At 43.9% G+C, this 26,944-nt stretch overlaps 1 protein-coding gene across 3 annotated transcripts in view; it reads left to right on the top strand.

Annotated features, from left to right (window-relative positions):
- The window catches only part of LOC118377153 (lysine-specific demethylase phf2), a 189,690-nt gene that overhangs the window by 33,287 nt on the left and 129,459 nt on the right, over positions 1-26,944 (top strand). For all 3 annotated transcript variants that reach the window (XM_052509583.1, XM_052509582.1, XM_052509584.1), the window contains exons 2-3: positions 21,182-21,267; positions 22,947-23,058. In XM_052509583.1, coding sequence (XP_052365543.1) covers positions 21,182-21,267; positions 22,947-23,058 — 198 coding nt within the window. The remainder of the gene's footprint in view (positions 1-21,181; positions 21,268-22,946; positions 23,059-26,944) is intronic.

The following is a 26,944-nucleotide window of genomic DNA, read 5'->3' as shown; positions in this document are numbered from 1 at the left end:
GTTTCAGTTGTATCCATGTAGTCTGTGTTTCAGTTGTATCCATGTAGTCTGTTTTTTGTTGTATCCATGTAGTCTGTGTTTCAGCTGTATCCATGTAGTCTGTGTTTCAGCTGTGTCCATGTAGTCTGTGTTTCAGCTGTATCCATGGAGTCTGTGTTTCAGTTGTATCCATGGAGTCTGTGTTTCAGCTGTATCTATGTAGTCTGTGTTTCAGTTGTATCAGCTGTATCCATGTAGTCTGTGTTTCAGTTGTATCAGCTGTATCCATGTAGTCTGTGTTTCAGCTCGGTCCATGTAGTCTGAGTTTCAGCTCTATCCATGTAGTCTGTGTTTCAGCTGTATCTATGTAGTCTGTGTTTCAGCTGTATCTATGTAGTCTGTGTTTCAGTTGTATCAGCTGTATCCATGTAGTCTGTGTTTCAGCTGTGTCCATGTAGTCTGTGTTTCAGCTGTGTCCATGTAGTCTGTGTTTCAGCTGTATCCATGTAGTCTGTGTTTCAGCTGTGTCCATGTAGTCTGTGTTTCAGTTGTATCCATGTAGTCTGTGTTTCAGTTGTATCCATGTAGTCTGTTTCAGTTGTATCCATGTAGTCTGTGTTTCAGCTGTATCCATGTAGTCTGTGTTTCAGCTGTGTCCATGTAGTCTGTGTTTCAGCTGTATCCATGGAGTCTGTGTTTCAGTTGTATCCATGTAGTCTGTGTTTCAGCTGTATCCATGTAGTCTGTGTTTCAGCTGTGTCCATGTAGTCTGTGTTTCAGCTGTATCTATGTAGTCTGTGTTTCAGTTGTATCAGCTGTATCCATGTAGTCTGTTTCAGCTGTGTCCATGTAGTCTGAGTTTCAGCTCTATCCATGTAGTCTGTGTTTCAGCTGTATCTATGTAGTCTGTGTTTCAGCTGTATCTATGTAGTCTGTGTTTCAGTTGTATCAGCTGTATCCATGTAGTCTGTGTTTCAGCTGTGTCCATGTAGTCTGTGTTTCAGCTGTGTCCATGTAGTCTGTGTTTCAGCTGTATCCATGTAGTCTGTGTTTCAGCTGTATCCATGTAGACTGAGTACTTCTCTGTTTCGGCTGTGTCCATGTAGTCTCTGTGTTTCAGCTGTATCCACGTAGTCTGTGTTTCAGCTGTATCCATGTAGTCTGTGTTTCAGTTGTATCAGCTGTATCCATGTAGTCTGTGTTTCAGCTGTATCCATGTAGTCTGTGTTTCAGCTGTATCCATGTAGTCTGTGTTTCAGCTGTGTCCATGTAGTCTGTGTTTCAGCTGTATCCATGTAGTCTGTGTTTCAGCTGTATCCATGTAGACTGAGTACTTCTCTGTTTCGGCTGTGTCCATGTAGTCTGTGTTTCAGCTGTATCCATGTAGACTGAGTACTTCTGTGTTTCAGCTGTATCCACGTAGTCTGTGTTTCAGCTGTATCCACGTAGTCTGTGTTTCAGCTGTATCCATGTAGTCTGTGTTTCAGCTCTATCCATGTAGTCTGTGTTTCAGCTGTATCCATGTAGTCTGTGTTTCAGTTGTATCCATGTAGTCTGTGTTTCAGCTGTATCCATGTAGTCTGTGTTTCAGTTGTATCCATGTAGTCTGTGTTTCAGCTGTATCCATGTAGTCTGTGTTTCAGCTGTATCCATGTAGTCTGTGTTTCAGCTGTATCCATGTAGTCTGTGTTTCAGTTGTATCCATGTAGTCTGTGTTTCAGCTGTATCTATGTAGTCTGTGTTTCTGTTGTATCCATGTAGTCTGTGTTTCAGCTGTGTCCATGTAGTCTGTGTTTCAGCTGTGTCCATGTAGTCTGTGTTTCAGTTGTATCCATGTAGTCTGTGTTTCAGCTGTATCCATGTAGTCTGTGTTTCAGCTGTATCCATGTAGTCTGTGTTTCAGCTGTATCCATGTAGTCTGTGTTTCAGCTGTATCCATGTAGTCTGTGTTTCAGCTGTATCCATGTAGTCTGTGTTTCAGCTGTATCCATGTAGTCTGTGTTTCTCTCTGTTTCAGCCGTGTTAATTGTTCCATCTAGGTTTGGGCAATATTACGATTATCGGATATCGATAAGTTATTCAAAAAAGTTAATTTAGAATAACCTAAAAACATGAGAGCCAGGCCTGTTATAATAAGAGAGGTAGATTACTCAAACTGTTATTGATTTATTACTACCACTGCACTGCTGTTCAGTGATTATTGATTACCATCAGTATTTGATCTATTCCTCATGCTACTGTTCACTGCATTTGGAAAGTATTCAGACTCCTTATCTTGTTCCACATATATTTTTTCCCCCTCATCAATCTACACACGATACCCCATAATGACAAAGCAAAAACAGGTTTTCAGACATTTGTGCAAATATATATATATACTGCTCAAAAAAATAAAGGCAACACTTAAACAACACAATGTAACTCCAAGTCAATCACACTTCTGTGAAATCAAACTGTCCACTTAGGAAGCAACACTGATTGACAATAAATTTCACATGCTGTTGTGCAAATGGAATAGACAACAGGTGGAAATTATAGGCAATTAGCAAGACACCCCCAATACAGGAGTGGTTCTGCAGGTGGTGACCACAGACCACTTCTCAGTTCCTATGCTTCCTGGCTGATGTTTTGGTCACTTTTGAATGCTGGCGGTGCTTTCACTCTAGTGGTAGCATGAGACGGAGTCTACAACCCACACAAGTGGCTCAGGTAGTGCAGCTCATCCAGGATGGGACATCAATGCGAGCTGTGGCAAGAAGGTTTGCTGTGTCTGTCAGCGTAGTGTCCAGAGCATGGAGGCGCTACCAGGAGACAGGCCAGTACATCAGGAGATGTGGAGGAGGCCGTAGGAGGTCAACAACCCAGCAGCAGGACCGCTACCTCCGCCTTTGTGAAAGGAGGAGAAGGAGGAGCACTGCCAGAGCCCTGCAAAATGACCTCCAGCAGGCCACAAATGTGCATGTGTCTGCTCAAACGGTCAGAAACAGACTCCATGAGGGTGGTATGAGGGACCGGCGTCCACAGGTGGGGGTTGTGCTTACAGCCCAACACCGTGCAGGACGTTTGGCATTTGCCAGAGAACACCAAGATTGGCAAATTCGCCACTGGCGCCCTGTGCTCTTCACAGATGAAAGGAGGTTCACACTGAGAACATGTGACAGATGTGACAGAGTCTGGAGACGCCGTGGAGAACGTTCTGCTGCCTGCAACATCCTCCAGCATGACCGGTTTGGCGGTGGGTCAGTCATGGTGTGGTGTGGCATTTCTTTGGGGGGCCGCACAGCCCTCCATGTGCTCGCCAGAGGTAGCCTGACTTCCATTAGGTACCGAGATGAGATCCTCAGACCCCTTGTGAGACCATATGCTGGTGCGGTTGGCCCTGGGTTCCTCCTAATGCAAGACGATGCTAGACCTAATGTGGCTGGAGTGTGTCAGCAGTTCCTGCAAGAGGAAGGCATTGATGCTATGGACTGGCTCGCCCGTTCCCCAGACATGACTGAATCCAATTGAGCAAATCTGGGACATCATGTCTCGCTCCATCCACCAACGCCACGTTGCACCACAGACTGTCCAGGAGTTGGCGGATGCTTTAGTCCAGGTCTGGGAGGAGATCCCTCAGGAGACCATGCGCCACCTCATCAGGAGCATGCCCAGGCATTGTAGGGAGGTCATACAGGCACGTGGAGGCCACACACACTACTGAGCCTCAACATGTTTTAAGGATATTACATCAAAGTTGGATCAGCCTGTAGTGTGGTTTTCCACTTTAATTTTGAGGGTGACTCCAAATCCAGACCTCCATGGGTTGATACATTTGATTTCCATTGATAATTGTTGTGTGATTTTGTTGTCAGCACATTCAACTATGTAAAGAAAAAGTATTTAATAAGAATATTTCATTCATTCAGATCTAGGATATGTTATTTTAGTGTTCCCTTTATTTTTTTGAGGAGTATATATATATAGACAGGTGTGTGCCTTTCCAAATAATGGCCAATCAATTGAATTTACCACAGGTGGACTCCAATCAAGTTGTAAAACATCTCAATGTTGATCAATGGAAACAGGATGCATCAGAGCTCAATTTCAAGTCTCATAGCAAAGGGTCTGAATACTTATGGAAATACGGTATTTCTATTTTTCTTTTTTATTAGTACATTTGCTAACCTTTCTAAAAACCTGTTTTCACTTCGTCATTATGATGAGGAAACAAATACATGTTATCCATTTTAGAATAAGGCTGTAAAATAACAAAATGTGGAAAAAGTAAAGGGGTCTGAATACTTTCCGAAGGCCCTGTATATTCTATCATTAGTACATTACCATTGTGTTTATATATTCCTGCTACCAGTCACTTTTCAGCCCTGTTTACATGACACTCTTGTCACACACACACACACACACACACACACACACACACACACACACACACACACACACACACACACACACACACACACACACACACACACACACACACACACACACACACACATATACTGCTGCCATACTTTATTATTTATCCTGCTACCAGTCACTTTCTCCTACTCCCTCCCTACAAATACTCCAGTATCCCTGCACATTGTACATTACCTTGTATATAGCTTCCTGTTTTATTTATTATTTCTACTGTTTTTTCAACATGATTTTCCTATTAGTTATACTTTTTAATATTGAATACTGCTGTGTTGGGTAGGGCTTGAAATTAAAGCATTTTACTGTGCTGTTGGGTAGGGCTTGAAATTAAAGCATTTTACTGTGTTGTTGGGTAGGGCTTGAAATTAAAGCATTTTACTGTGTTGTTGGGTAGGGCTTGAAATTAAAGCATTTTACTGTGTTGGGTAGGGCTTGAAATTAAAGCATTTTACTGTGTTGTTGGGTAGGGCTTGAAATTAAAGCATTTTACTGTGCTGTTGGGTAGGACTTGAAATTAAAGCATTTTACTGTGCTGTTGGGTAGGGATTGAAATTAAAGCATTTTACTGTGTTGTTGGGTAGGGCTTGAAATTATAGCATTTTACTGTGCTGTTGGGTAGGACTTGAAATTAAAGCATTTTACTGTGCTGTTGGGTAGGGATTGAAATTAAAGCATTTTACTGCGCTGTTGGGTAGGGATTGAAATTAAAGCATTTTACTGCGCTGTTGGGTAGGACTTGAAATTAAAGCATTTTACTGTGCTGTTGGGTATGGATTGAAATTAAAGCATTTTACTGCGCTGTTGGGTAGGGATTGAAATTAAAGCATTTTACTGCGTTGTTGGGTAGGGCTTGAAATTAAAGCATTTTACTGTGCTGTTGGGTAGGGCTTGAAATTAAGGCATTTTACTGCACTGTTGGGTAGGACTTGAAATTAAAGCATTTTACTGCGCTGTTGGGTAGGGCTTGAATTGAAATTATAGCATTTTACTGTGTTGTTGGGTAGGGCTTGAAATTAAAGCATTTTACTGTGTTGTTGGGTAGGGCTTGAAATTAAAGCATTTTACTGTGTTGTTGGGTAGGGCTTGAAATTAAAGCATTTTACTGTGTTGTTGGGTAGGGCTTGAAATTAAAGCATTTTACTGTGTTGTTGGGTAGGACTTGAAATTAAAGCATTTTACTGTGCTGTTGGGTAGGGCTTGAAATTAAAGCATTTTACTGTGTTGTTGGGTAGGGCTTGAAATTAAAGCATTTTACTGTGTTGTTGGGTAGGGCTTGAAATTAAAGCATTTTACTGTGCTGTTGGGTAGGGATTGAAATTAAAGCATTTTACTGTGTTGGGTAGGGCTTGAAATTAAAGCATTTTACTGTGTTGTTGGGTAGGGATTGAAATTAAAGCATTTTACTGTGTTGTTGGGTAGGGCTTGAAATTAAAGCATTTTACTGTGTTGTTGGGTAGGGCTTGAAATTAAAGCATTTTACTGTGCTGTTGGGTAGGGCTTGAATTGAAATGATAGCATTTTACTGTGCTGTTGGGTAGGGCTTGAAATTAAGGCATTTTACTGCACTGTTGGGTAGGACTTGAAATTAAAGCATTTTACTGCGCTGTTGGGTAGGGCTTGAATTGAAATTATAGCATTTTACTGTGTTGTTGGGTAGGACTTGAAATTAAAGCATTTTACTGTGCTGTTGGGTAGGGATTGAAATTAAAGCATTTTACTGCGCTGTTGGGTAGGGCTTGAAATTAAAGCATTTTACTGCGCTGTTGGGTAGGGCTTGAATTGAAATTATAGCATTTTACTGTGTTGTTGGGTAGGACTTGAAATTATAGCATTTTACTGCGCTGTTGGGTAGGGCTTGAAATTAAAGCATTTTACTGCGCTGTTGGGTAGGGCTTGAATTGAAATTATAGCATTTTACTGCGCTGTTGGGTAGGGATTGAATTCAAATGATAGCATTTTACTGTGTTGTTGGGTAGGGCTTGAAATTAAAGCATTTTACTGTGTTGTTGGGTAGGGCTTGAAATTAAAGCATTTTACTGTGTTGTTGGGTAGGGCTTGAAATTAAAGCATTTTACTGTGTTGTTGGGTAGGGCTTGAAATTAAAGCATTTTTTATTTTTTTATTTTATTTCACCTTTATTTAACCAGGTAGGCTAGTTGAGAACAAGTTCTCATTTGCAACTGCGACCTGGCCAAGATAAAGCATAGCAGTGTGAACAGACAACACAGAGTTACACATGGAGTAAACAATTAGCAAGTCAATAACACAGTAGAAAAAAATGGGCAGTCTATATACAATGTGTGCAAAAGGCATGAGGAGGTAGGCGAATAATACAATTTTGCAGATTAACACTGGAGTGATAAATGATCAGATGGGCATGTACAGGTAGAGATATTGGTGTGCAAAAGAGCAGAAAAGTAAATAAATAAAAACAGTATAAAAACAGTATGGGAATGAGGTAGGTGAAAAAGGGTGAGCTATTTACCTATAGACTATGTACAGCTGCAGCGATCGGTTAGCTGCTCGGATAGCTGATGTTTGAAGTTGGTGAGGGAGATAAAAGTCTCCAACTTCAGCGATTTTGCAATTGTTCCAGTCACAGGCAGCAGAGTACTGGAACGAAAGGCGGCCAAATGAGGTGTTGGCTTTAGGGATGATCAGTGAGATACACCTGCTGGAGCGCGTGCTACGGATGGGTGTTGCCATCGTGACCAGTGAACTGAGATAAGGCGGAGCTTTACCTAGCATGGACTTGTAAATGACCTGGAGCCAGTGGGTCTGGCGACGAATATGTAGTGAGGGCCAGCCGACTAGAGCATACAAGTCGCAGTGGTGGGTGGTATAAGGTGCTTTAGTGACAAAACGGATGGCACTGTGATAGACTGCATCCAGTTTGCTGAGTAGAGTGTTGGAAGCCATTTTGTAGATGACATCGCCGAAGTCGAGGATCGGTAGGATAGTCAGTTTTACTAGGGTAAGCTTGGCAGCGTGAGTGAAGGAGGCTTTGTTGCGGAATAGAAAGCCGACTCTGGATTTGATTTTTGATTGGAGATGTTTGATGTGAGTCTGGAAGGAGAGTTTGCAGTCTAGCCAGACACCTAGGTACTTATAGATGTCCACATATTCAAGGTTGGAACCATCCAGGGTGGTGATGCTAGTCGGGCATGCGGGTGCAGGCAGCGATCGGTTGAAAAGCATGCATTTGGTTTTACTCGCGTTTAAGAGCAGTTGGAGGCCACGGAAGGAGTGCTGTATGGCATTGAAGCTCGTTTGGAGGTTTGATAGCACAGTGTCCAATGACGGGCCGAAAGTATATAGAATGGTGTCGTCTGCGTAGAGGTGGATCAGGGAATCGCCCGCAGCAAGAGCAACATCATTGATATATACAGAGAAAAGAGTCGGCCCGAGAATTGAACCCTGTGGCACCCCCATAGAGACTGCCAGAGGACCGGACAGCATGCCCTCTGATTTGACACACTGAACTCTGTCTGCAAAGTAATTGGTGAACCAGGCAAGGCAGTCATCCGAAAAACCGAGGCTGTTGAGTCTGCCGATAAGAATTTGGTGATTGACAGAGTCGAAAGCCTTGGCGAGGTCGATGAAGACGGCTGCACAGTACTGTCTTTTATCGATGGCGGTTATGATATCATTTAGTACCTTGAGTGTGGCTGAGGTGCACCCGTGACCGGCTCGGAAACCAGATTGCACAGCGGAGAAGGTACGGTGGGATTCGAGATGGTCAGTGACCTGTTTGTTGACTTGGCTTTCAAGACCTTAGATAGGCAGGGCAGGATGGATATAGGTCTATAGCAGTTTGGGTCCAGGGTGTCTCCTCCTTTGAAGAGGGGATGACTGCGGCAGCTTTCCAATCCTTGGGGATCTCAGACGATATGAAAGAGAGGTTGAACAGGCTGGTAATAGGGGTTGCGACAATGGCGGCAGATAGTTTCAGAAATAGCGGGTCCAGATTGTCAAGCCCAGCTGATTTGTACGGGTCCAGGTTTTGCAGCTCTTTCAGAACATCTGCTATCTGGATTTGGGTAAAGGAGAACCTGGAGAGGCTTGGGTGAGGAGAACTACGGGGGGCGGAGCTGTTGGCCGAGGTTGGAGTAGCCAGGCGGAAGGCATGGCCAGCCGTTGAGAAGTGCTTATTGAAGTTTTCGATAATCATGGATTTATCGGTGGAGACCGTGTTTCCTAGCCTCAGTGCAGTGGGCAGCTGGGAGGAGGTGCTCTTGTTCTCCATGGACTTCACAGTGTCCCAGAACTTTTTGGAGTTGGAGCTACAGGATGCAAACTTTTGCCTGAAGAAGCTGGCCTTAGCTTTCCTGACTGACTGCGTGTATTGGTTCCTGACTTCCCTGAACAGTTGCATATCACGGGGCTATTCGATGCTATTGCAGTCCGCCACAGGATGTTTTTGTGCTGGTCGAGGGCAGTCAGGTCTGGAGTGAACCAAGGGCTGTATCTGTTCTTGGTTCTGCATTTTTTGAACGGAGCATGCTTATCCAAAATGGTGAGGAAGTTACTTTTAAAGAATGACCAGGCATCCTCAACTGACGGGATGAGGTCAATGTCCTTCCAGGATACACGGGCCAGGTCGATTAGAAAGGCCTGCTCACAGAAGTGTTTTAGGGAGCGTTTGACAGTGATGAGGGGTGGTCGTTTGACTGCGGCTCCGTGGCGGATACAGGCGATGAGGCAGTGATCGCTGAGATCCTGGTTGAAGACAGCGGAGGTATATTTGGAGGGCCAGTTGGTCAGGATGACGTCTATGAGGGTGCCCTTGTTTACAGAGTTAGGGTTGTACCTGGTGGGTTCCTTGATGATTTGCGTGAGATTGAGGGCATCTAGCTTAGATTGTAGGACTGCCGGGGTGTTAAGCATATCCCAGTTTAGGTCACCTAACAGGACAAACTCTGAAGCTAGATGGGGGCGATCAATTCACAAATGGTGTCCAGGGCACAGCTGGGAGCTGACGGGGGTCGGTAGCAGGCGGCAACAGTGAGAGACTTGTTTCTGGAGAGAGTAATTTTCAAAATTAGTAGTTCAAACTGTTTGGGTATGGACCTGGAAAGTATGACATTACTTTGCAGGCTATCTCTGCAGTAGACTGCGACTCCGCCCCCTTTGGCAGTTCTATCTTGACGGAAGATGTTATAGTTGGGTATGGAAATCTCTGAATTTTGGTGGCCTTCCTGAGCCAGGATTCAGACACGGCAAGGACATCAGGGTTAGCAGAGTGTGCTAAAGCAGTGAGTAAAACAAACTTAGGGAGGAGGCTTCTGATGTTGACATGCATAAAACCAAGACTTTTTCGATCACAGAAGTCAACAAATGAGGGTACCTGGGGACATGCAGGGCCTGGGTTTACCTCCACATCACCCGCGGAACAGAGAAGGAGTAGTATGAGGGTGCGGCTAAAGGCTATCAAAACTGGTCGCCTAGAGCGTTGGGGGCAGAGGATAAGAGGAGCAGGTTTCTGGGCATGGTAGAATATATTCAGGGCATAATGCGCAGACAGGGGTATGGTGGGGTGCGGGTACAGCGGAGGTAAGCCCAGGCACTGGGTGATGATGAGAGAGGTTGTATCTCTGGACATGCTGGTTGTAATGGGTGAGGTCACCGCATGTGTGGGGGTGGGACAAAGGAGGTAACAGGGGTATGCAGAGTGGATCTAGGGGCTCCATTGTGAACTAAAACAATGATAACTAACCTGAACAACAGTATACAAGGCATATTGACATTTGGGAGAGACATACAGCGAGGCATACAGTAATCACAGGTGTTGAATTGGGAAAGCTAGCTAAAAACAGTAGGCGAGGCTAATCAGCTAGCACAACAAACAGCAGGTAAAATGGCGTTGACTAGGCAACTGGGTCGACAGATAAAACAAACAAGCAGAATGGAGTACCGTGATTAATGGACAGTCCAGCGTGCATTTTACACATTTTACTGTGTTGTTGGGTAGGGCTTGAAATTAAAGCATTTTACTGTGTTGTTGGGTAGGGCTTGAAATTAAAGCATTTTACTGTGCTGTTGGGTAGGGATTGAAATTAAAGCATTTTACTGTGCTGTTGGGTAGGGCTTGAAATTAAAGCATTTTACTGTGTTGTTGGGTAGGGCTTGAAATTAAAGCATTTTACTGTGTTGTTGGGTAGGGCTTGAAATTAAAGCATTTTACTGTGTTGTTGGGTAGGGCTTGAAATTAAAGCATTTTACTGTGTTGTTGGGTAGGGATTGAAATTAAAGCATTTTACTGTGCTGTTGGGTAGGGCTTGAAATTAAAGCATTTTACTGTGCTGTTGGGTAGGGCTTGAAATTAAAGCATTTTACTGTGTTGTTGGGTAGGACTTGAAATTAAAGCATTTTACTGTGCTGTTGGGTAGGGCTTGAAATTACAGCATTTTACTGTGCTGTTGGGTAGGGCTTGAAATTAAAGCATTTTACTGTGCTGTTGGGTAGGACTTGAAATTAAAGCATTTTACTGTGCTGTTGGGTAGGGCTTGAAATTAAAGCATTTTACTGTGTTGTTGGGTAGGGCTTGAAATTATAGCATTTTACTGTGTTGTTGGGTAGGGCTTGAAATTATAGCATTTTACTGTGCATGTGAAAAAATAAAAACTTCACTTGAAGATAGAAACATTGAACTGATCATTACAGTTGAGCAAAGCTTCGTCTGGTATAGAAATGATGCATGTGTAACGGAATTCTTTGTCCTGACGAGGAGTAAGAATTGTCAGACTAATGTGCAGCGTGGTGTGTGTTCATGATGTTTATTGACTGAACACTGAAAATACCAGATAACAACGTGAAATAAATGAAAACCAAAACAGTCCTGAAAGGTGCAGAAAACACGAGACAGAAAATAATCACCCACCAAAACTCACCCCCTGTATATAGTCTCATTACTAACCTGTACCCCCGCACATTGACTCGGGACTGGTACCCCCTGTATATACTCTCATTACTAAACTATACCCCCGCACATTGACTGGGGACTGGTACCCCCTGTATATAGTCTCATTACTAACCTATACCCCCGCACATTGACTCGGGACTGGTACCCCCTGTATATACTCTCATTACTAAACTATACCCCCGCACATTGACTCGGGACTGGTACCCCCTGTATATAGTCTCATTACTAAACTATACCCCCGCACATTGACTCGGGACTGGTACCCCCTGTATATAGTCTCATTACTAAACTATACCCCCGCACATTGACTCGGGACTGGTACCCCCTGTATATAGTCTCATTACTAACCTATACCCCCGCACATTGACTCGGGACTGGTACCCCCTGTATATAGTCTCATTACTAACCTGTACCCCCGCACATTGACTCGGGACTGGTACCCCCTGCATATAGTCTTATTACTAACCTGTACCCCCGCACATTGACTCGGGAACGGTACCCCTGTGTATAGCCTTATTACTAACTGGTACACCCTGCACATAGTCTCATTACTAACCTGTACCCCCGCACATTGACTCTGTACCCCCTGTATATAGCCTCATTACTAACCGGTACCCCTTGTATATAGTCTCATTACTAACCTGTACCCCCGCACATTGACTTGGGACTGGTACCCCCTGCATATAGTCTCATTACTAACCTGTACCCCTGCACATTGACTCGGGACTGGTACCTCCTGTATATAGTCTCATTACTAACCTATACCCCCGCACATTGACTCGGGACTGGTACCCCCTGTATATAGTCTCATTACTAAACTATACCCCCGCACATTGACTCGGGACTGGTACCCCCTGTATATAGTCTCATTACTAACCTATACCCCCGCACATTGACTCGGGACTGGTACCCCCTGTATATAGTCTCATTACTAACCTATACCCCCGCACATTGACTCGGGACTGGTACCCCCTGTATATAGTCTCATTACTAACCTGTACCCCCGCACATTGACTCGGGACTGGTACCCCCTGTATATAGTCTCATTACTAACCTGTACCCCCGCACATTGACTCGGGACCGGTACCCCCTGTATATAGTCTCATGACTAACCTGTACCCCCGCACATTGAATCGGGGACGGTACCCCTGTATATAGCCTCATTACTGACAGGTACCCCCTGTATATAGCCTCATTACTAACCGGTACCCCCTGCATATAGTCTCATTACTAACCGTTACCCCCGCACATTGACTCTGTACCAGTACCCCTTGCATATAGTCTCATTACTAACCTGTACCCCCACACATTGACTCTGTACCAGTACCCCTGCATATAGTCTTATTACTAACCTGTACCCCCGCACATTGACTCGGGAACGGTACCCCTGTATATAGCCTTATTACTAACTGGTACACCCTGCACATAGTCTCATTACTAACCTGTACCCCCGCAAATTGACTCTGTACCGGTACCCCCTTCATATAGCCTCATTACCAATCGGAACCCCCTTCATATAGTCTCATTACTAACCGGTACCCCCGCACATTGACTCGGGACCGGTACCCCCTGTATATAGTCTCATTACGAACCAGTACCCCCGCACATTGACTCGGGACTGGTACCCCCTGCATATAGTCTCATTACTAACCTGTACCCCCGCACATTGACTCGGGACTGGTACCCCCTGCATATAGTCTCATTACTAACCTGTACCCCCGCACATTGACTCGGGACTGGTACCCCTGCATATAGTCTCATTACTAACCAGTACCCCTGAATATAGTCTCATTACTAACTGATACCCCCGCACATTGACTTCGGGATCGGTACCCCTGTATATAGTCTCATGACTAACCGGTACCCCTGTAAATAGCCTCATGACTAACCTGTACCCCTGTATATAGCCTCATTACTAATCTGCACATTGACTCGGGACCGGTACCCTGTATATAGTCTCATGACTAACCTGTACCCCGCACATTGACTCGGGAACTGTACCCCTGTATATAGCCTCATTTCTGACAGGTACCCCCTGCATATAGTCTCATTACTAACCGTTACCCCCGCACATTGACTCTGTACCAGTACCCCTTGCATATAGTCTCATTACTAACCTGTACCCCCACACATTGACTCTGTACCAGTACCCCTGCATATAGTCTCATTACTAACCTGTACCCCCGCACATTGACTCTGTACCGGTACCCCTTCATATAGCCTCATTACCAATCGGAACCCCCTTCATATAGTCTCATTACTAAACGGTACCCCCACACATTGACTCGGGACCGGTACCCCCTGTATATAGTCTCATTACGAACCAGTACCCCCGCACATTGACTCGGGACTGGTACCCCCTGCATATAGTCTCATTACTAACCTGTACCCCCGCACATTGACTCGGGACTGGTACCCCCTGCATATAGTCTCATTACTAACCTGTACCCCCGCACATTGACTCGGGACTGGTACCCCCTGCATATAGTCTCATTACTAACCAGTACCCCCTGAATATAGTCTCATTACTAACTGATACCCCCGCACATTGACTCCGTACCAGTACCCCCTGCATATAGTCTCATTACTAACCAGTACATCCTGAATATAGTCTCATTACTAACCGATACCCCTGCACATTGACTCTGTACCAGTACCCCCTGCATATAGTCTCATTACGAACCAGTACCCCCTGCATATAGTCTCATTACTAACCAGTACATCCTGAATATAGTCTCATTACTAACCGATACCCCTGCACATTGACTCTGTACCAGTACCCCCTGCATATAGTCTCATTACTAACCAGTACCCCCTGCATATAGTCTCATTACTAACCGGTACCCCCTGCATATAGTCTCATTACTAACCAGTACCCCCTGAATATAGTCTCATTACTAACCAGTACATCCTGAATATAGTCTCATTACTAACCGATACCCCTGCACATTGACTCTGTACCAGTACCCCCTGCATATAGTCTCATTACTAACCAGTACTCCCTGCATATAGTCTCATTACTAACCGGTACCCCCTGCATATAGTCTCATTACTAACCAGTACCCCCTGAATATAGTCTCATTACTAACCAGTACCCCCTGTATATAGTCCCATTACTAACCAGTACCCCTCCACATTGACTCTGTACCAGTACCCCCTGCATATAGTCTCATTACTAACCAGTACCCCCTGCATATAGTCTCATTACTAACCAGTACCCCCTGCATATAGTCTCATTACTAACCAGTACCCCCTGCATATAGTCTCATTACTAACCAGTACCCCCTGCATATAGTCTCATTACTAACCAGTACCCCCTGCATATAGTCTCATTACTAACCAGTACCCCCTGCATATAGTCTCATTACTAACCAGTACCCCCTGCATATAGTCTCATTACTAACCGGTACCCCCGCACATTGACTCGGGACCGGTACCCCCTGTATATAGTCTCATTACGAACCAGTACCCCCGCACATTGACTCGGGACTGGTACCCCCTGCATATAGTCTCATTACTAACCTGTACCCCCGCACATTGACTCGGGACTGGTACCCCCTGCATATAGCCTCATTACCAATCGGAACCCCCTGTATATAGTCTCATTACGAACCAGTACCCCCGCACATTGACTCGGGACTGGTACCCCCTGCATATAGTCTCATTACTAACCTGTACCCCCGCAAATTGACTCTGTACCGGTACCCCCTTCATATAGCCTCATTACCAATCGGAACCCCCTTCATATAGTCTCATTACTAACCGGTACCCCCGCACATTGACTCGGGACCGGTACCCCCTGTATATAGTCTCATTACGAACCAGTACCCCCGCACATTGACTCGGGACTGGTACCCCCTGCATATAGTCTCATTACTAACCTGTACCCCCGCACATTGACTCGGGACTGGTACCCCCTGCATATAGTCTCATTACTAACCTGTACCCCCGCACATTGACTCGGGACTGGTACCCCCTGCATATAGTCTCATTACTAACCAGTACCCCCTGAATATAGTCTCATTACTAACTGATACCCCCGCACATTGACTTCGGGATCGGTACCCCCTGTATATAGTCTCATGACTAACCGGTACCCCCTGTAAATAGCCTCATGACTAACCTGTACCCCCTGTATATAGCCTCATTACTAATCTGCACATTGACTCGGGACCGGTACCCCTGTATATAGTCTCATGACTAACCTGTACCCCCGCACATTGACTCGGGAACTGTACCCCTGTATATAGCCTCATTTCTGACAGGTACCCCCTGCATATAGTCTCATTACTAACCGTTACCCCCGCACATTGACTCTGTACCAGTACCCCTTGCATATAGTCTCATTACTAACCTGTACCCCCACACATTGACTCTGTACCAGTACCCCTGCATATAGTCTCATTACTAACCTGTACCCCCGCACATTGACTCGGGACTGGTACCCCCTGCATATAGTCTCATTACTAACCTGTACCCCCGCACATTGACTCGGGACTGGTACCCCCTGCATATAGTCTCATTACTAACCAGTACCCCCTGAATATAGTCTCATTACTAACTGATACCCCCGCACATTGACTCCGTACCAGTACCCCCTGCATATAGTCTCATTACTAACCAGTACATCCTGAATATAGTCTCATTACTAACCGATACCCCTGCACATTGACTCTGTACCAGTACCCCCTGCATATAGTCTCATTACGAACCAGTACCCCCTGCATATAGTCTCATTACTAACCAGTACATCCTGAATATAGTCTCATTACTAACCGATACCCCTGCACATTGACTCTGTACCAGTACCCCCTGCATATAGTCTCATTACTAACCAGTACCCCCTGCATATAGTCTCATTACTAACCGGTACCCCCTGCATATAGTCTCATTACTAACCAGTACCCCCTGAATATAGTCTCATTACTAACCAGTACATCCTGAATATAGTCTCATTACTAACCGATACCCTGCACATTGACTCTGTACCAGTACCCCTGCATATAGTCTCATTACTAACCAGTACTCCCTGCATATAGTCTCATTACTAACCGGTACCCCTGCATATAGTCTCATTACTAACCAGTACCCCCTGAATATAGTCTCATTACTAACCAGTACCCCCTGTATATAGTCCCATTACTAACCAGTACCCTCCACATTGACTCTGTACCAGTACCCCTGCATATAGTCTCATTACTAACCAGTACCCCTGCATATAGTCTCATTACTAACCAGTACCCCCTGCATATAGTCTCATTACTAACCAGTACCCCCTGCATATAGTCTCATTACTAACCAGTACCCCCTGCATATAGTCTCATTACTAACCAGTACCCCCTGCATATAGTCTCATTACTAACCAGTACCCCCTGCATATAGTCTCATTACTAACCAGTACCCCCTGCATATAGTCTCATTACTAACCAGTACCCCCTGCATATAGTCTCATTACTAACCAGTACCCCCTGCATATAGTCTCATTACTAACCAGTACCCCCTGCATATAGTCCCATTACTAACCGGTACCCCCTGCATATAGCTTCCTCATTGTTATTTACATTTGTTGTGTTACTTTTTTATTAGATTTTTTAAAACTTTAGTTTATTTAGTAAATATTTTCTTATTCTTATTTTCTTGTTGGTTAAGGGCTTGTAAGTAAGCATTTCACCGTAAGGTCTACAGATGTTGTATTCGGGGCATGTGACAAATACAATTTTATTTGAATTGCTGCAAAGTAACCACTTCTAAAGGACACCAATAATGAGAAGAGACTTGCTTGTGCCAAGAAACACGATTATTGGACATTAGACCGGTGGAAATCTGTCCTTTGGTCTGATGAGTCCAAATGTGAGATGTTTGGTTCCAACCGCTGTGTCTTTGTGAGATGCAGAGTAGGTGAATGGAGGATCTCTGAATGTGTGGGTCCCACAATGAAGCATGGAGGAGGAGGTGCGATGGTGTGGGGGTGTTTTGCTGGTGACACTGTCTGTGATTTATTTAGAATTCAAGGCAGGTGAATGAATAGGTGTCCAAACTTTTGACTGGCACTGTATATCACTCCCTGCTGTTCCAGATGTGTTAATGTATATCACTCCCTGCTGTTCCAGATGTGTTAATGTATATCACTCCCTGCTGTTCCAGATGTGTTAATGTATATCACTCCCTGCTGTTCCAGATGTGTTAATGTATATCACTCCCTGCTGTTCCAGATGTGTTAATGTATATCACTCCCTGCTGTTCCAGATGTGTTAATGTATATCACTCCCTGCTGTTCCAGCTGTTTTAATGTATATCACTCCCTGCTGTTCCAGATGTGTTAATGTATATCACTCTCTGCTGTTCCAGCTGTGTTAATGTATATCACTCTGCTTTTCCAGCTGTGTTAATGTATATCACTCTCTGCTGTTCCAGCTGTGTCGGTGTATATCTCTCTGCTGTTCCAGCTGTGTTAATGTATATCTCTCTGCTTTTCCAGCTGTGTTAATGTATATCTCTCTGCTGTTCCAGCTGTGTCAGTGTATATCACTCCCTGCTGTTCCAGATGTGTTAATGTATATCACTCTCTGCTGTTCCAGCTGTGTTAATGTATATCTCTCTGCTGTTCCAGCTGTGTTAATGTATATCTCTCTGCTTTTCCAGCTGTGTTAATGTATATCTCCCTGCTGTTCCAGCTGTGTCAGTGTATATCACTCCCTGCTGTTCCAGCTGTGTTAATGTATATCTCTCTGCTGTTCCAGCTGTGTTAATGTATATCTCTCTGCTGTTCCAGCTGTGTTAATGTATATCTCTCTGCTTTTCCAGCTGTGTTAATGTATATCTCTCTGCTGTTCCAGCTGTGTTAATGTATATCTCTCTGCTGTTCCAGCTGTGTCGGTGTATATCTCTCTGCTGTTCCAGCTGTGTTAATGTATATCTCTCTGCTGTTCCAGCTGTGTCGGTGTATATCTCTCTGCTGTTCCAGCTGTGTTAATGTATATCTCTCGGCTGTTCCAGCTGTGTCGGTGTATATCTCTCTGCTGTTCCAGCTGTGTTAATGTATATCTCTCTGCTGTTCCAGCTGTGTCGGTGTATATCTCTCTGCTGTTCCAGCTGTGTTGGTCTATATCTCTCTGCTGTTCCAGTTGTGTTAATATATATCACTCCCTGCTGTTCCAGCTGTGTTAATGTATATCTCTCTGCTGTTCCAGCTGTGTTAATGTATATCTCTCTGCTGTTCCAGCTGTGTTGGTGTATATCTCTCTGCTGTTCCAGCTGTGTTAATGTATATATCTCTGCTGTTCCAGCTCTGTTAATGTATATCTCTCTGCTGTTCCAGCTGTGTTAATGTATATCTCTCTGCTGTTCCAGCTGTGTTAATGTATATCTCTCTGCTGTTCCAGCTGTGTTAATGTATATCTCTCTGCTGTTCCAGCTGTGTCGGTGTATATCTCTCTGCTGTTCCAGCTGTGTTCATGTATATCTCTCTGCTGTTCCAGCTGTGTTAATGTATATCTCTCTGCTGTTCCAGCTGTGTTAATGTATATCTCTCTGCTGTTCCAGCTGTGTTAATGTATATCTCTCTGCTTTTCCAGCTGTGTTAATGTATATCTCTCTGCTGTTCCAGCTGTGTTAATGTATATCTCTCTGCTGTTCCAGCTGTGTCGGTGTATATCTCTCTGCTGTTCCAGCTGTGTTAATGTATATCTCTCTGCTGTTCCAGCTGTGTCGGTGTATATCTCTCTGCTGTTCCAGCTGTGTTAATGTATATCTCTCTGCTGTTCCAACTGTGTCGGTGTATATCTCTCTGCTGTTCCAGCTGTGTCGGTGTATATCTCTCGGCTGTTCCAGCTGTGTCGGTGTATATCTCTCTGCTGTTCCAGCTGTGTTAATGTATATCTCTCTGCTGTTCCAGCTGTGTCGGTGTATATCTCTCTGCTGTTCCAGCTGTGTTGGTCTATATCTCTCTGCTGTTCCAGTTGTGTTAATAAATATCACTCCCTGCTGTTCCAGCTGTGTTAATGTATATCTCTCTGCTGTTCCAGCTGTGTTAATGTATATCTCTCTGCTGTTCCAGCTGTGTTGGTGTATATCTCTCTGCTGTTCCAGCTGTGTTAATGTATATATCTCTGCTGTTCCAGCTCTGTTAATGTATATCTCTCTGCTGTTCCAGCTGTGTTAATGTATATCTCTCTGCTGTTCCAGCTGTGTTAATGTATATCTCTCTGCTGTTCCAGCTGTGTTAATGTATATCTCTCTGCTGTTCCAGCTGTGTCGGTGTATATCTCTCTGCTGTTCCAGCTGTGTTAATGTATATCTCTCTGCTGTTCCAGCTGTGTTAATGTATATCTCTCTGCTGTTCCAGCTGTGTCAGTGTATATCACTCCCTGCTGTTCCAGATGTGTTAATGTATATCACTCTCTGCTGTTCCAGCTGTGTTAATGTATATCTCTCTGCTGTTCCAGCTGTGTTAATGTATATCTCTCTGCTTTTCCAGCTGTGTTAATGTATATCTCCCTGCTGTTCCAGCTGTGTCAGTGTATATCACTCCCTGCTGTTCCAGCTGTGTTAATGTATATCTCTCTGCTGTTCCAGCTGTGTTAATGTATATCTCTCTGCTGTTCCAGCTGTGTTAATGTATATCTCTCTGCTTTTCCAGCTGTGTTAATGTATATCTCTCTGCTGTTCCAGCTGTGTTAATGTATATCTCTCTGCTGTTCCAGCTGTGTCGGTGTATATCTCTCTGCTGTTCCAGCTGTGTTAATGTATATCTCTCTGCTGTTCCAGCTGTGTCGGTGTATATCTCTCTGCTGTTCCAGCTGTGTTAATGTATATCTCTCGGCTGTTCCAGCTGTGTCGGTGTATATCTCTCTGCTGTTCCAGCTGTGTTAATGTATATCTCTCTGCTGTTCCAGCTGTGTCGGTGTATATCTCTCTGCTGTTCCAGCTGTGTTGGTCTATATCTCTCTGCTGTTCCAGTTGTGTTAATATATATCACTCCCTGCTGTTCCAGCTGTGTTAATGTATATCTCTCTGCTGTTCCAGCTGTGTTAATGTATATCTCTCTGCTGTTCCAGCTGTGTTGGTGTATATCTCTCTGCTGTTCCAGCTGTGTTAATGTATATATCTCTGCTGTTCCAGCTCTGTTAATGTATATCTCTCTGCTGTTCCAGCTGTGTTAATGTATATCTCTCTGCTGTTCCAGCTGTGTTAATGTATATCTCTCTGCTGTTCCAGCTGTGTCGGTGTATATCTCTCTGCTGTTCCAGCTGTGTTAATGTATATCTCTCTGCTGTTCCAGCTGTGTTAATGTATATCTCTCTGCTGTTCCAGCTCTGTTAATGTATATCTCTCTGCTGTTCCAGCTGTGTTAATGTATATCTCTCTGCTGTTCCAGCTGTGTCGGTGTATATCTCTCTGCTGTTCCAGCTGTGTTAATGTATATCTCTCTGCTGTTCCAGCTGTGTTAATGTATATCTCTCTGCTGTTCCAGCTCTGTTAATGTATATCACTCCCTGCTGTTTCAGCTGTGTTAATGTATATCTCTCTGCTGTTCCAGCTCTGTTAATGTATATCACTCCCTGCTGTTTCAGCTATGTCGGTGTATATCTCTCTGCTGTTCCAGCTGTGTTAATGTATATCTCTCTGCTGTTCCAGCTGTGTTAATGTATATCTCTCTGCTGTTCCAGCTGTGTTAATGTATATCACTCCCTGCTGTTCCAGCTGTGTTAATGTATATCACTCCCTGCTGTTCCAGCTGTGTTAATGTATATCTTTCTGCTGTTCCAGCTGTGTTAATGTATATCTCTCTGCTGTTCCAGCTGTGTCGGTGTATATCTCTCTGCTGTTCCAGCTGTATTAATGTATATCTCTCTGCTGTTCCAGCTGTGTTGGTGTGGATGAAGATGAGGCTCCAGACATTGACATCTACCACTGTCCCAACTGTGAGAAGACAGACGGAAAATCCACCAGTAAGTCTGTCTGTCTGGCGTACCTACTGCAGTCTTGTACATGCAGTCTTGTACATGCTGTCCTGTACATGCAGTCCTGTATGTGCAGTCTTGTACATGCAGTCCTGTACATGCAGTCTTGCACCTGCTGTCCGGTACATGCAGTCTTGTACATGCAGTCCTGTACATGCAGTCCTGTACCTGCTGTCCTGTACCTGATGTTCTGTACATGCAGTCTTGTACCTGCAGTCTTGTACCTGCTGTCCTGTACATGCAGTCCTGTACATGCTGTCCTGTACCTGCTGTCCTGTACCTGCTGTCCTGTACATGCATTCTTGTACCTGCTGTCCTGTACATGCAGTCCTGTACATGCAGTCCTGTACATGCAGTCCTGTACCTGCTGTCCTGTACCTGCTGTTCTGTACATGCAGTCTTGTACCTGCAGTCTTGTACCTGCTGTCCTGTACATGCAGTCCTGTACCTGCTGTCCTGTACATGCAGTCCTGTACATGCAGTCCTGTACATGCAGTCCTGTACATGCAGTCCTGTACCTGCTGTCCTGTACATGCAGTCTTGTACCTGCAGTCTTGTACCTGCAGTCTTGTACCTGCTGTCCTGTACCTGCTGTCCTGTACCTGCTGTCCTGTACCTGCTGTCCTGTACCTGCAGTCCTGTACCTGCTGTCCTGTACCTGCTGTTCTGTACATGCAGTCTTGTACCTGCTGTCCTGTACATGCAGTCTTGTACCTGCTGTCCTGTACCTGCTGTCCTGTACCTGCAGGTGCTGTCCTGTACATGCTGTCCTGTACCTGCTGTCCTGTACATGCAGTCCTGTACCTGCTGTCCTGTACCTGCTGTTCTGTACATGCAGTCTTGTACCTGCAGTCTTGTACCTGCTGTCCTGTACATGCAGTCCTGTACATGCTGTCCTGTACCTGCTGTCCTGTACATGCATTCTTGTACCTGCTGTCCTGTACATGCAGTCCTGTACATGCAGTCCTGTACATGCAGTCCTGTACATGCAGTCCTGTACCTGCTGTCCTGTACCTGCAGTCTTGTACCTGCTGTCCTGTACATGCAGTCCTGTACCTGCTGTCCTGTACATGCAGTCCTGTACATGCAGTCCTGTACATGCAGTCCTGTACCTGCTGTCCTGTACATGCAGTCTTGTACCTGCAGTCTTGTACCTGCAGTCTTGTACCTGCTGTCCTGTACCTGCTGTCCTGTACCTGCTGTCCTGTACCTGCTGTCCTGTACCTGCAGTCCTGTACCTGCTGTCCTGTACCTGCTGTTCTGTACATGCAGTCTTGTACCTGCTGTCCTGTACATGCAGTCTTGTACCTGCTGTCCTGTACCTGCTGTCCTGTACCTGCAGGTGCTGTCCTGTACATGCTGTCCTGTACCTGCTGTCCTGTGCATGCTGTCCTGTACCTGCTGTCCTGTACATGCTGTCCTGTACATGCTGTCCTGTACCTGCTGTCCTGTACCTGCTGTTCTGTACATGCTGTCTTGTACCTGCTGTCCTGTACATGCAGTCGTGTACGTGCAGTCCCACAGGCTAACACTGCACAGGGCTTTATTCATTAGTGTAAACCATAGCATTCCGCTCCGTTTTCTTCTGTTTGGTGTCTAGTGAATAGGACTGCACTGCTATCAGCATGTATGTTGTCTTAATCTTGTTATTGTCTTTGTGTGTTTAGTGAAAAACAAGAAAAGGAATAAACATGACACGGGACAGAGTGGAGACATCCGAGCTGTTCAGAACGGCAGTCAGGTGTTCATCAAGGAGCTACGCAGTCGCACCTTCCCCAGGTAAACAACAACTCAAATCAAATCAATTTTATTCGTCACATGATATGTAAAAAGGTGTAGAGTAACAGTGGAAGGTCCTTTTCCAACAATGCAGAGTTAAAGATATATATTTTTTTACAAAAAGTTTAAATAAATGCACAGTGAATAACAGTAAAAAATAAATAAAAACACGACTATATACGGAGAGGTAATACCATGGTTATATACAGGGAGTACCAGGTAATAACATGGTTATATACAGGGAGTACCAGGTAATAACATGGTTATATACAGGGAGTACCAGGTAATACCATGGTTATATACAGGGAGTACCAGGTAATAACATGGTTATATACAGGGAGTACCAGGTAATAACATGGTTATATACAGGGAGTACCAGGTAATAACATGGTTATATACAGGGAGTACCAGGTAATAACATGGTTATATACAGGAGTACCAGGTAATAACATGGCTATATACAGGAGTACCAGGTAATACCATGGTTATATACAGGAGTACCAGGTAATACCATGGTTATATACAGGAGTACCAGGTAATACCATGGTTATATACAGGAAGTACCAGGTAATAACATGGTTATATACAGGAGTACCAGGTAATAACATGGTTATATACAGGAGTACCAGGTAATAACATGGTTATATACAGGAGTACCAGGTAATAACATGGCTATATACAGGAGTACCAGGTAATACCATGGTTATATACAGGGAGTACCAGGTAATACCATGGTTATATACAGGGAGTACCAGGTCATAACATGGTTATATACAGGGAGTACCAGGTAATAACATGGTTATATACAGGGAGTACCAGGTAATAACATGGTTATATACAGGGAGTACCAGGTAATAACATGGTTATATACAGGGAGTACCAGGTAATACCATGGTTATATACAGGGAGTACCAGGTAATAACATGGCTATATACAGGGAGTACCAGGTAATACCATGGTTATATACAGGGAGTACCAGGTAATACCATGGTTATATACAGGGAGTACCAGGTCATAACATGGTTATATACAGGGAGTATCAGGTAATAACATGGCTATATACAGGGAGGTAATAACATGGCTATATACAGGGAGGTAATAACATGACTATATACAGGGAGGTAATAACATGGTTATATACAGGGAGTACCAGGTAATAACATGGTTATATACAGGGAGTACCAGGTAATAACATGGTTATATACAGGGAGTATCAGGTAATAACATGGTTATATACAGGGAGTATCCAGAGCCACTTACAAATTGGTGCATACACAGGATGACAACCAGGTAATAACATGGCATCTATATACAGAAGGATTACCTACCCTTACTTACCCTATCCTAGGTATTCCTTGAAGAGGTGGGGTTTCAGGTGTCTCCAGGTAATAACATGGCTATATACAGGGAGGTAATAACATGGTTATATACAGGGAGTACCAGGTAATAACATGGTTATATACAGGGAGTACCAGGTAATAACATGGTTATATACAGGGAGTACCAGGTAATAACATGGTTATATACGGGGAGTACCAGGTAATAACATGGTTATATACAGGGAGTACCAGGAAATAACATGGTTATATACAGGGAGTACCAGGTAATAACATGACTATATACAGGAAGTACCAGGTAATAACATGGTTATATACAGGGAGTACCAGGTAATACCATGGTTATATACAGGGAGGTAATAACATGGTTATATACAGGGAGTATCAGGTAATAACATGGCTATATACAGGGAGGTAATAACATGGTTATATACAGGGAGTACCAGGTAATAACATGGTTATATACGGGGAGTACCAGGTAATAACATGGTTATATACAGGGAGTACCAGGAAATAACATGGTTATATACAGGGAGTACCAGGTAATTCCATGGTTATATACAGGGAGTACCAGGTAATAACATGGTTATATACAGGGAGTATCAGGTAATACCATGGTTATATACAGGGAGTACCAGGTAATAACATGGTTATATACAGGGAGTACCAGGTAATAACATGACTATATACAGGGAGTACCAGGTAATAACATGGTTATATACAGGGAGTACCAGGTAATACCATGGTTATATACAGGGAGTACCAGGTAATAACATGGTTATATACAGGGAGGTAATACCATGGCTATATACAGGGAGTACCAGGTAATAACATGGTTATATACAGGGAGTACCAGGTAATACCATGGTTATATACAGGGAGGTAATAACATGGTTATATACAGGGAGTACCAGGTAATACCATGGCTATATACAGGGAGTACCAGGTAATAACATGGTTATATACAGGGAGTACCAGGTAATACCATGGTTATATACAGGGAGGTAATACCATGGCTATATACAGGGAGTACCAGGTAATAACATGGTTATATACAGGGAGTACCAGGTAATACCATGGTTATATACAGGGAGTACCAGGTCATAACATGGTTATATACAGGGAGTATCAGGTAATAACATGGCTATATACAGGGAGGTAATAACATGGCTATATACAGGGAGGTAATAACATGGCTATATACAGGGAGGTAATAACATGACTATATACAGGGAGGTAATAACATGGTTATATACAGGGAGTACCAGGTAATAACATGGTTATATACAGGGAGTATCAGGTAATAACATGGCTATATACAGGGAGGTAATAACATGGTTATATACAGGGAGTACCAGGTAATACCATGGTTATATACAGGGAGTACCAGGTAATAACATGGTTATATACAGGGAGTACCAGGTAATAACATGGTTATATACAGGGAGTACCAGGTAATAACATGGTTATATACGGGGAGTACCAGGTAATAACATGGTTATATACAGGGAGTACCAGGAAATAACATGGTTATATACAGGGAGTACCAGGTAATAACATGACTATATACAGGAAGTACCAGGTAATAACATGGTTATATACAGGGAGTACCAGGTAATACCATGGTTATATACAGGGAGGTAATAACATGGTTATATACAGGGAGTATCAGGTAATAACATGGCTATATACAGGGAGGTAATACCATGGCTATATACAGGGAGTACCAGGTAATAACATGGTTATATACAGGGAGTACCAGGTAATACCATGGTTATATACAGGGAGGTAATAACATGGTTATATACATGGAGTACCAAGTAATACCATGGTCATATACAGGGAGTACCAGGTAATAACATGGTTATATACAGGGAGTACCAAGTAATAACATGACTATATACAGGGAGGTAATACCATGGCTATATACAGGGAGTACCAGGTAATAACATGGTTATATACAGGGAGTACCAGGTAATACCATGGTTATATACAGGGAGGTAATAACATGGTTATATACAGGGAGTACCAGGTAATACCATGGCTATATACAGGGAGTACCAGGTAATAACATGGTTATATACAGGGAGTACCAGGTAATACCATGGTTATATACAGGGAGGTAATACCATGGCTATATACATGGAGTACCAGGTAATAACATGGTTATATACAGGGAGTACCAGGTAATACCATGGTTATATACAGGGAGGTAATAACATGGTTATATACAGGGAGTACCAGGTAATACCATGGTTATATACAGGGAGTACCAGGTAATAACATGGTTATATACAGGGAGGTAATACCATGGCTATATACAGGGAGTACCAGGTAATAACATGGTTATATACAGGGAGTACCAGGTAATAACATGGTTATATACTGGGAGTACAAGGTAATAACATGGTTATATACAGGGAGTACCAGGTAATACCATGGCTATATACAGGGAGGTAATAACATGGTTATATACAGGGAGTACCAGGTAATAACATGGTTATATACAGGGAGTACCAGGTAATAACATGGTTATATACGGGGAGTAC

The sequence above is a fragment of the Oncorhynchus keta genome, unplaced genomic scaffold, assembly GCF_023373465.1.
Source record: "Oncorhynchus keta strain PuntledgeMale-10-30-2019 unplaced genomic scaffold, Oket_V2 Un_contig_473_pilon_pilon, whole genome shotgun sequence".
NCBI lineage: Eukaryota > Metazoa > Chordata > Actinopteri > Salmoniformes > Salmonidae > Oncorhynchus > Oncorhynchus keta.
Note: the sequence above shows the minus strand (reverse complement) of the source record. Positions and strands in the feature narration are given on the sequence as shown.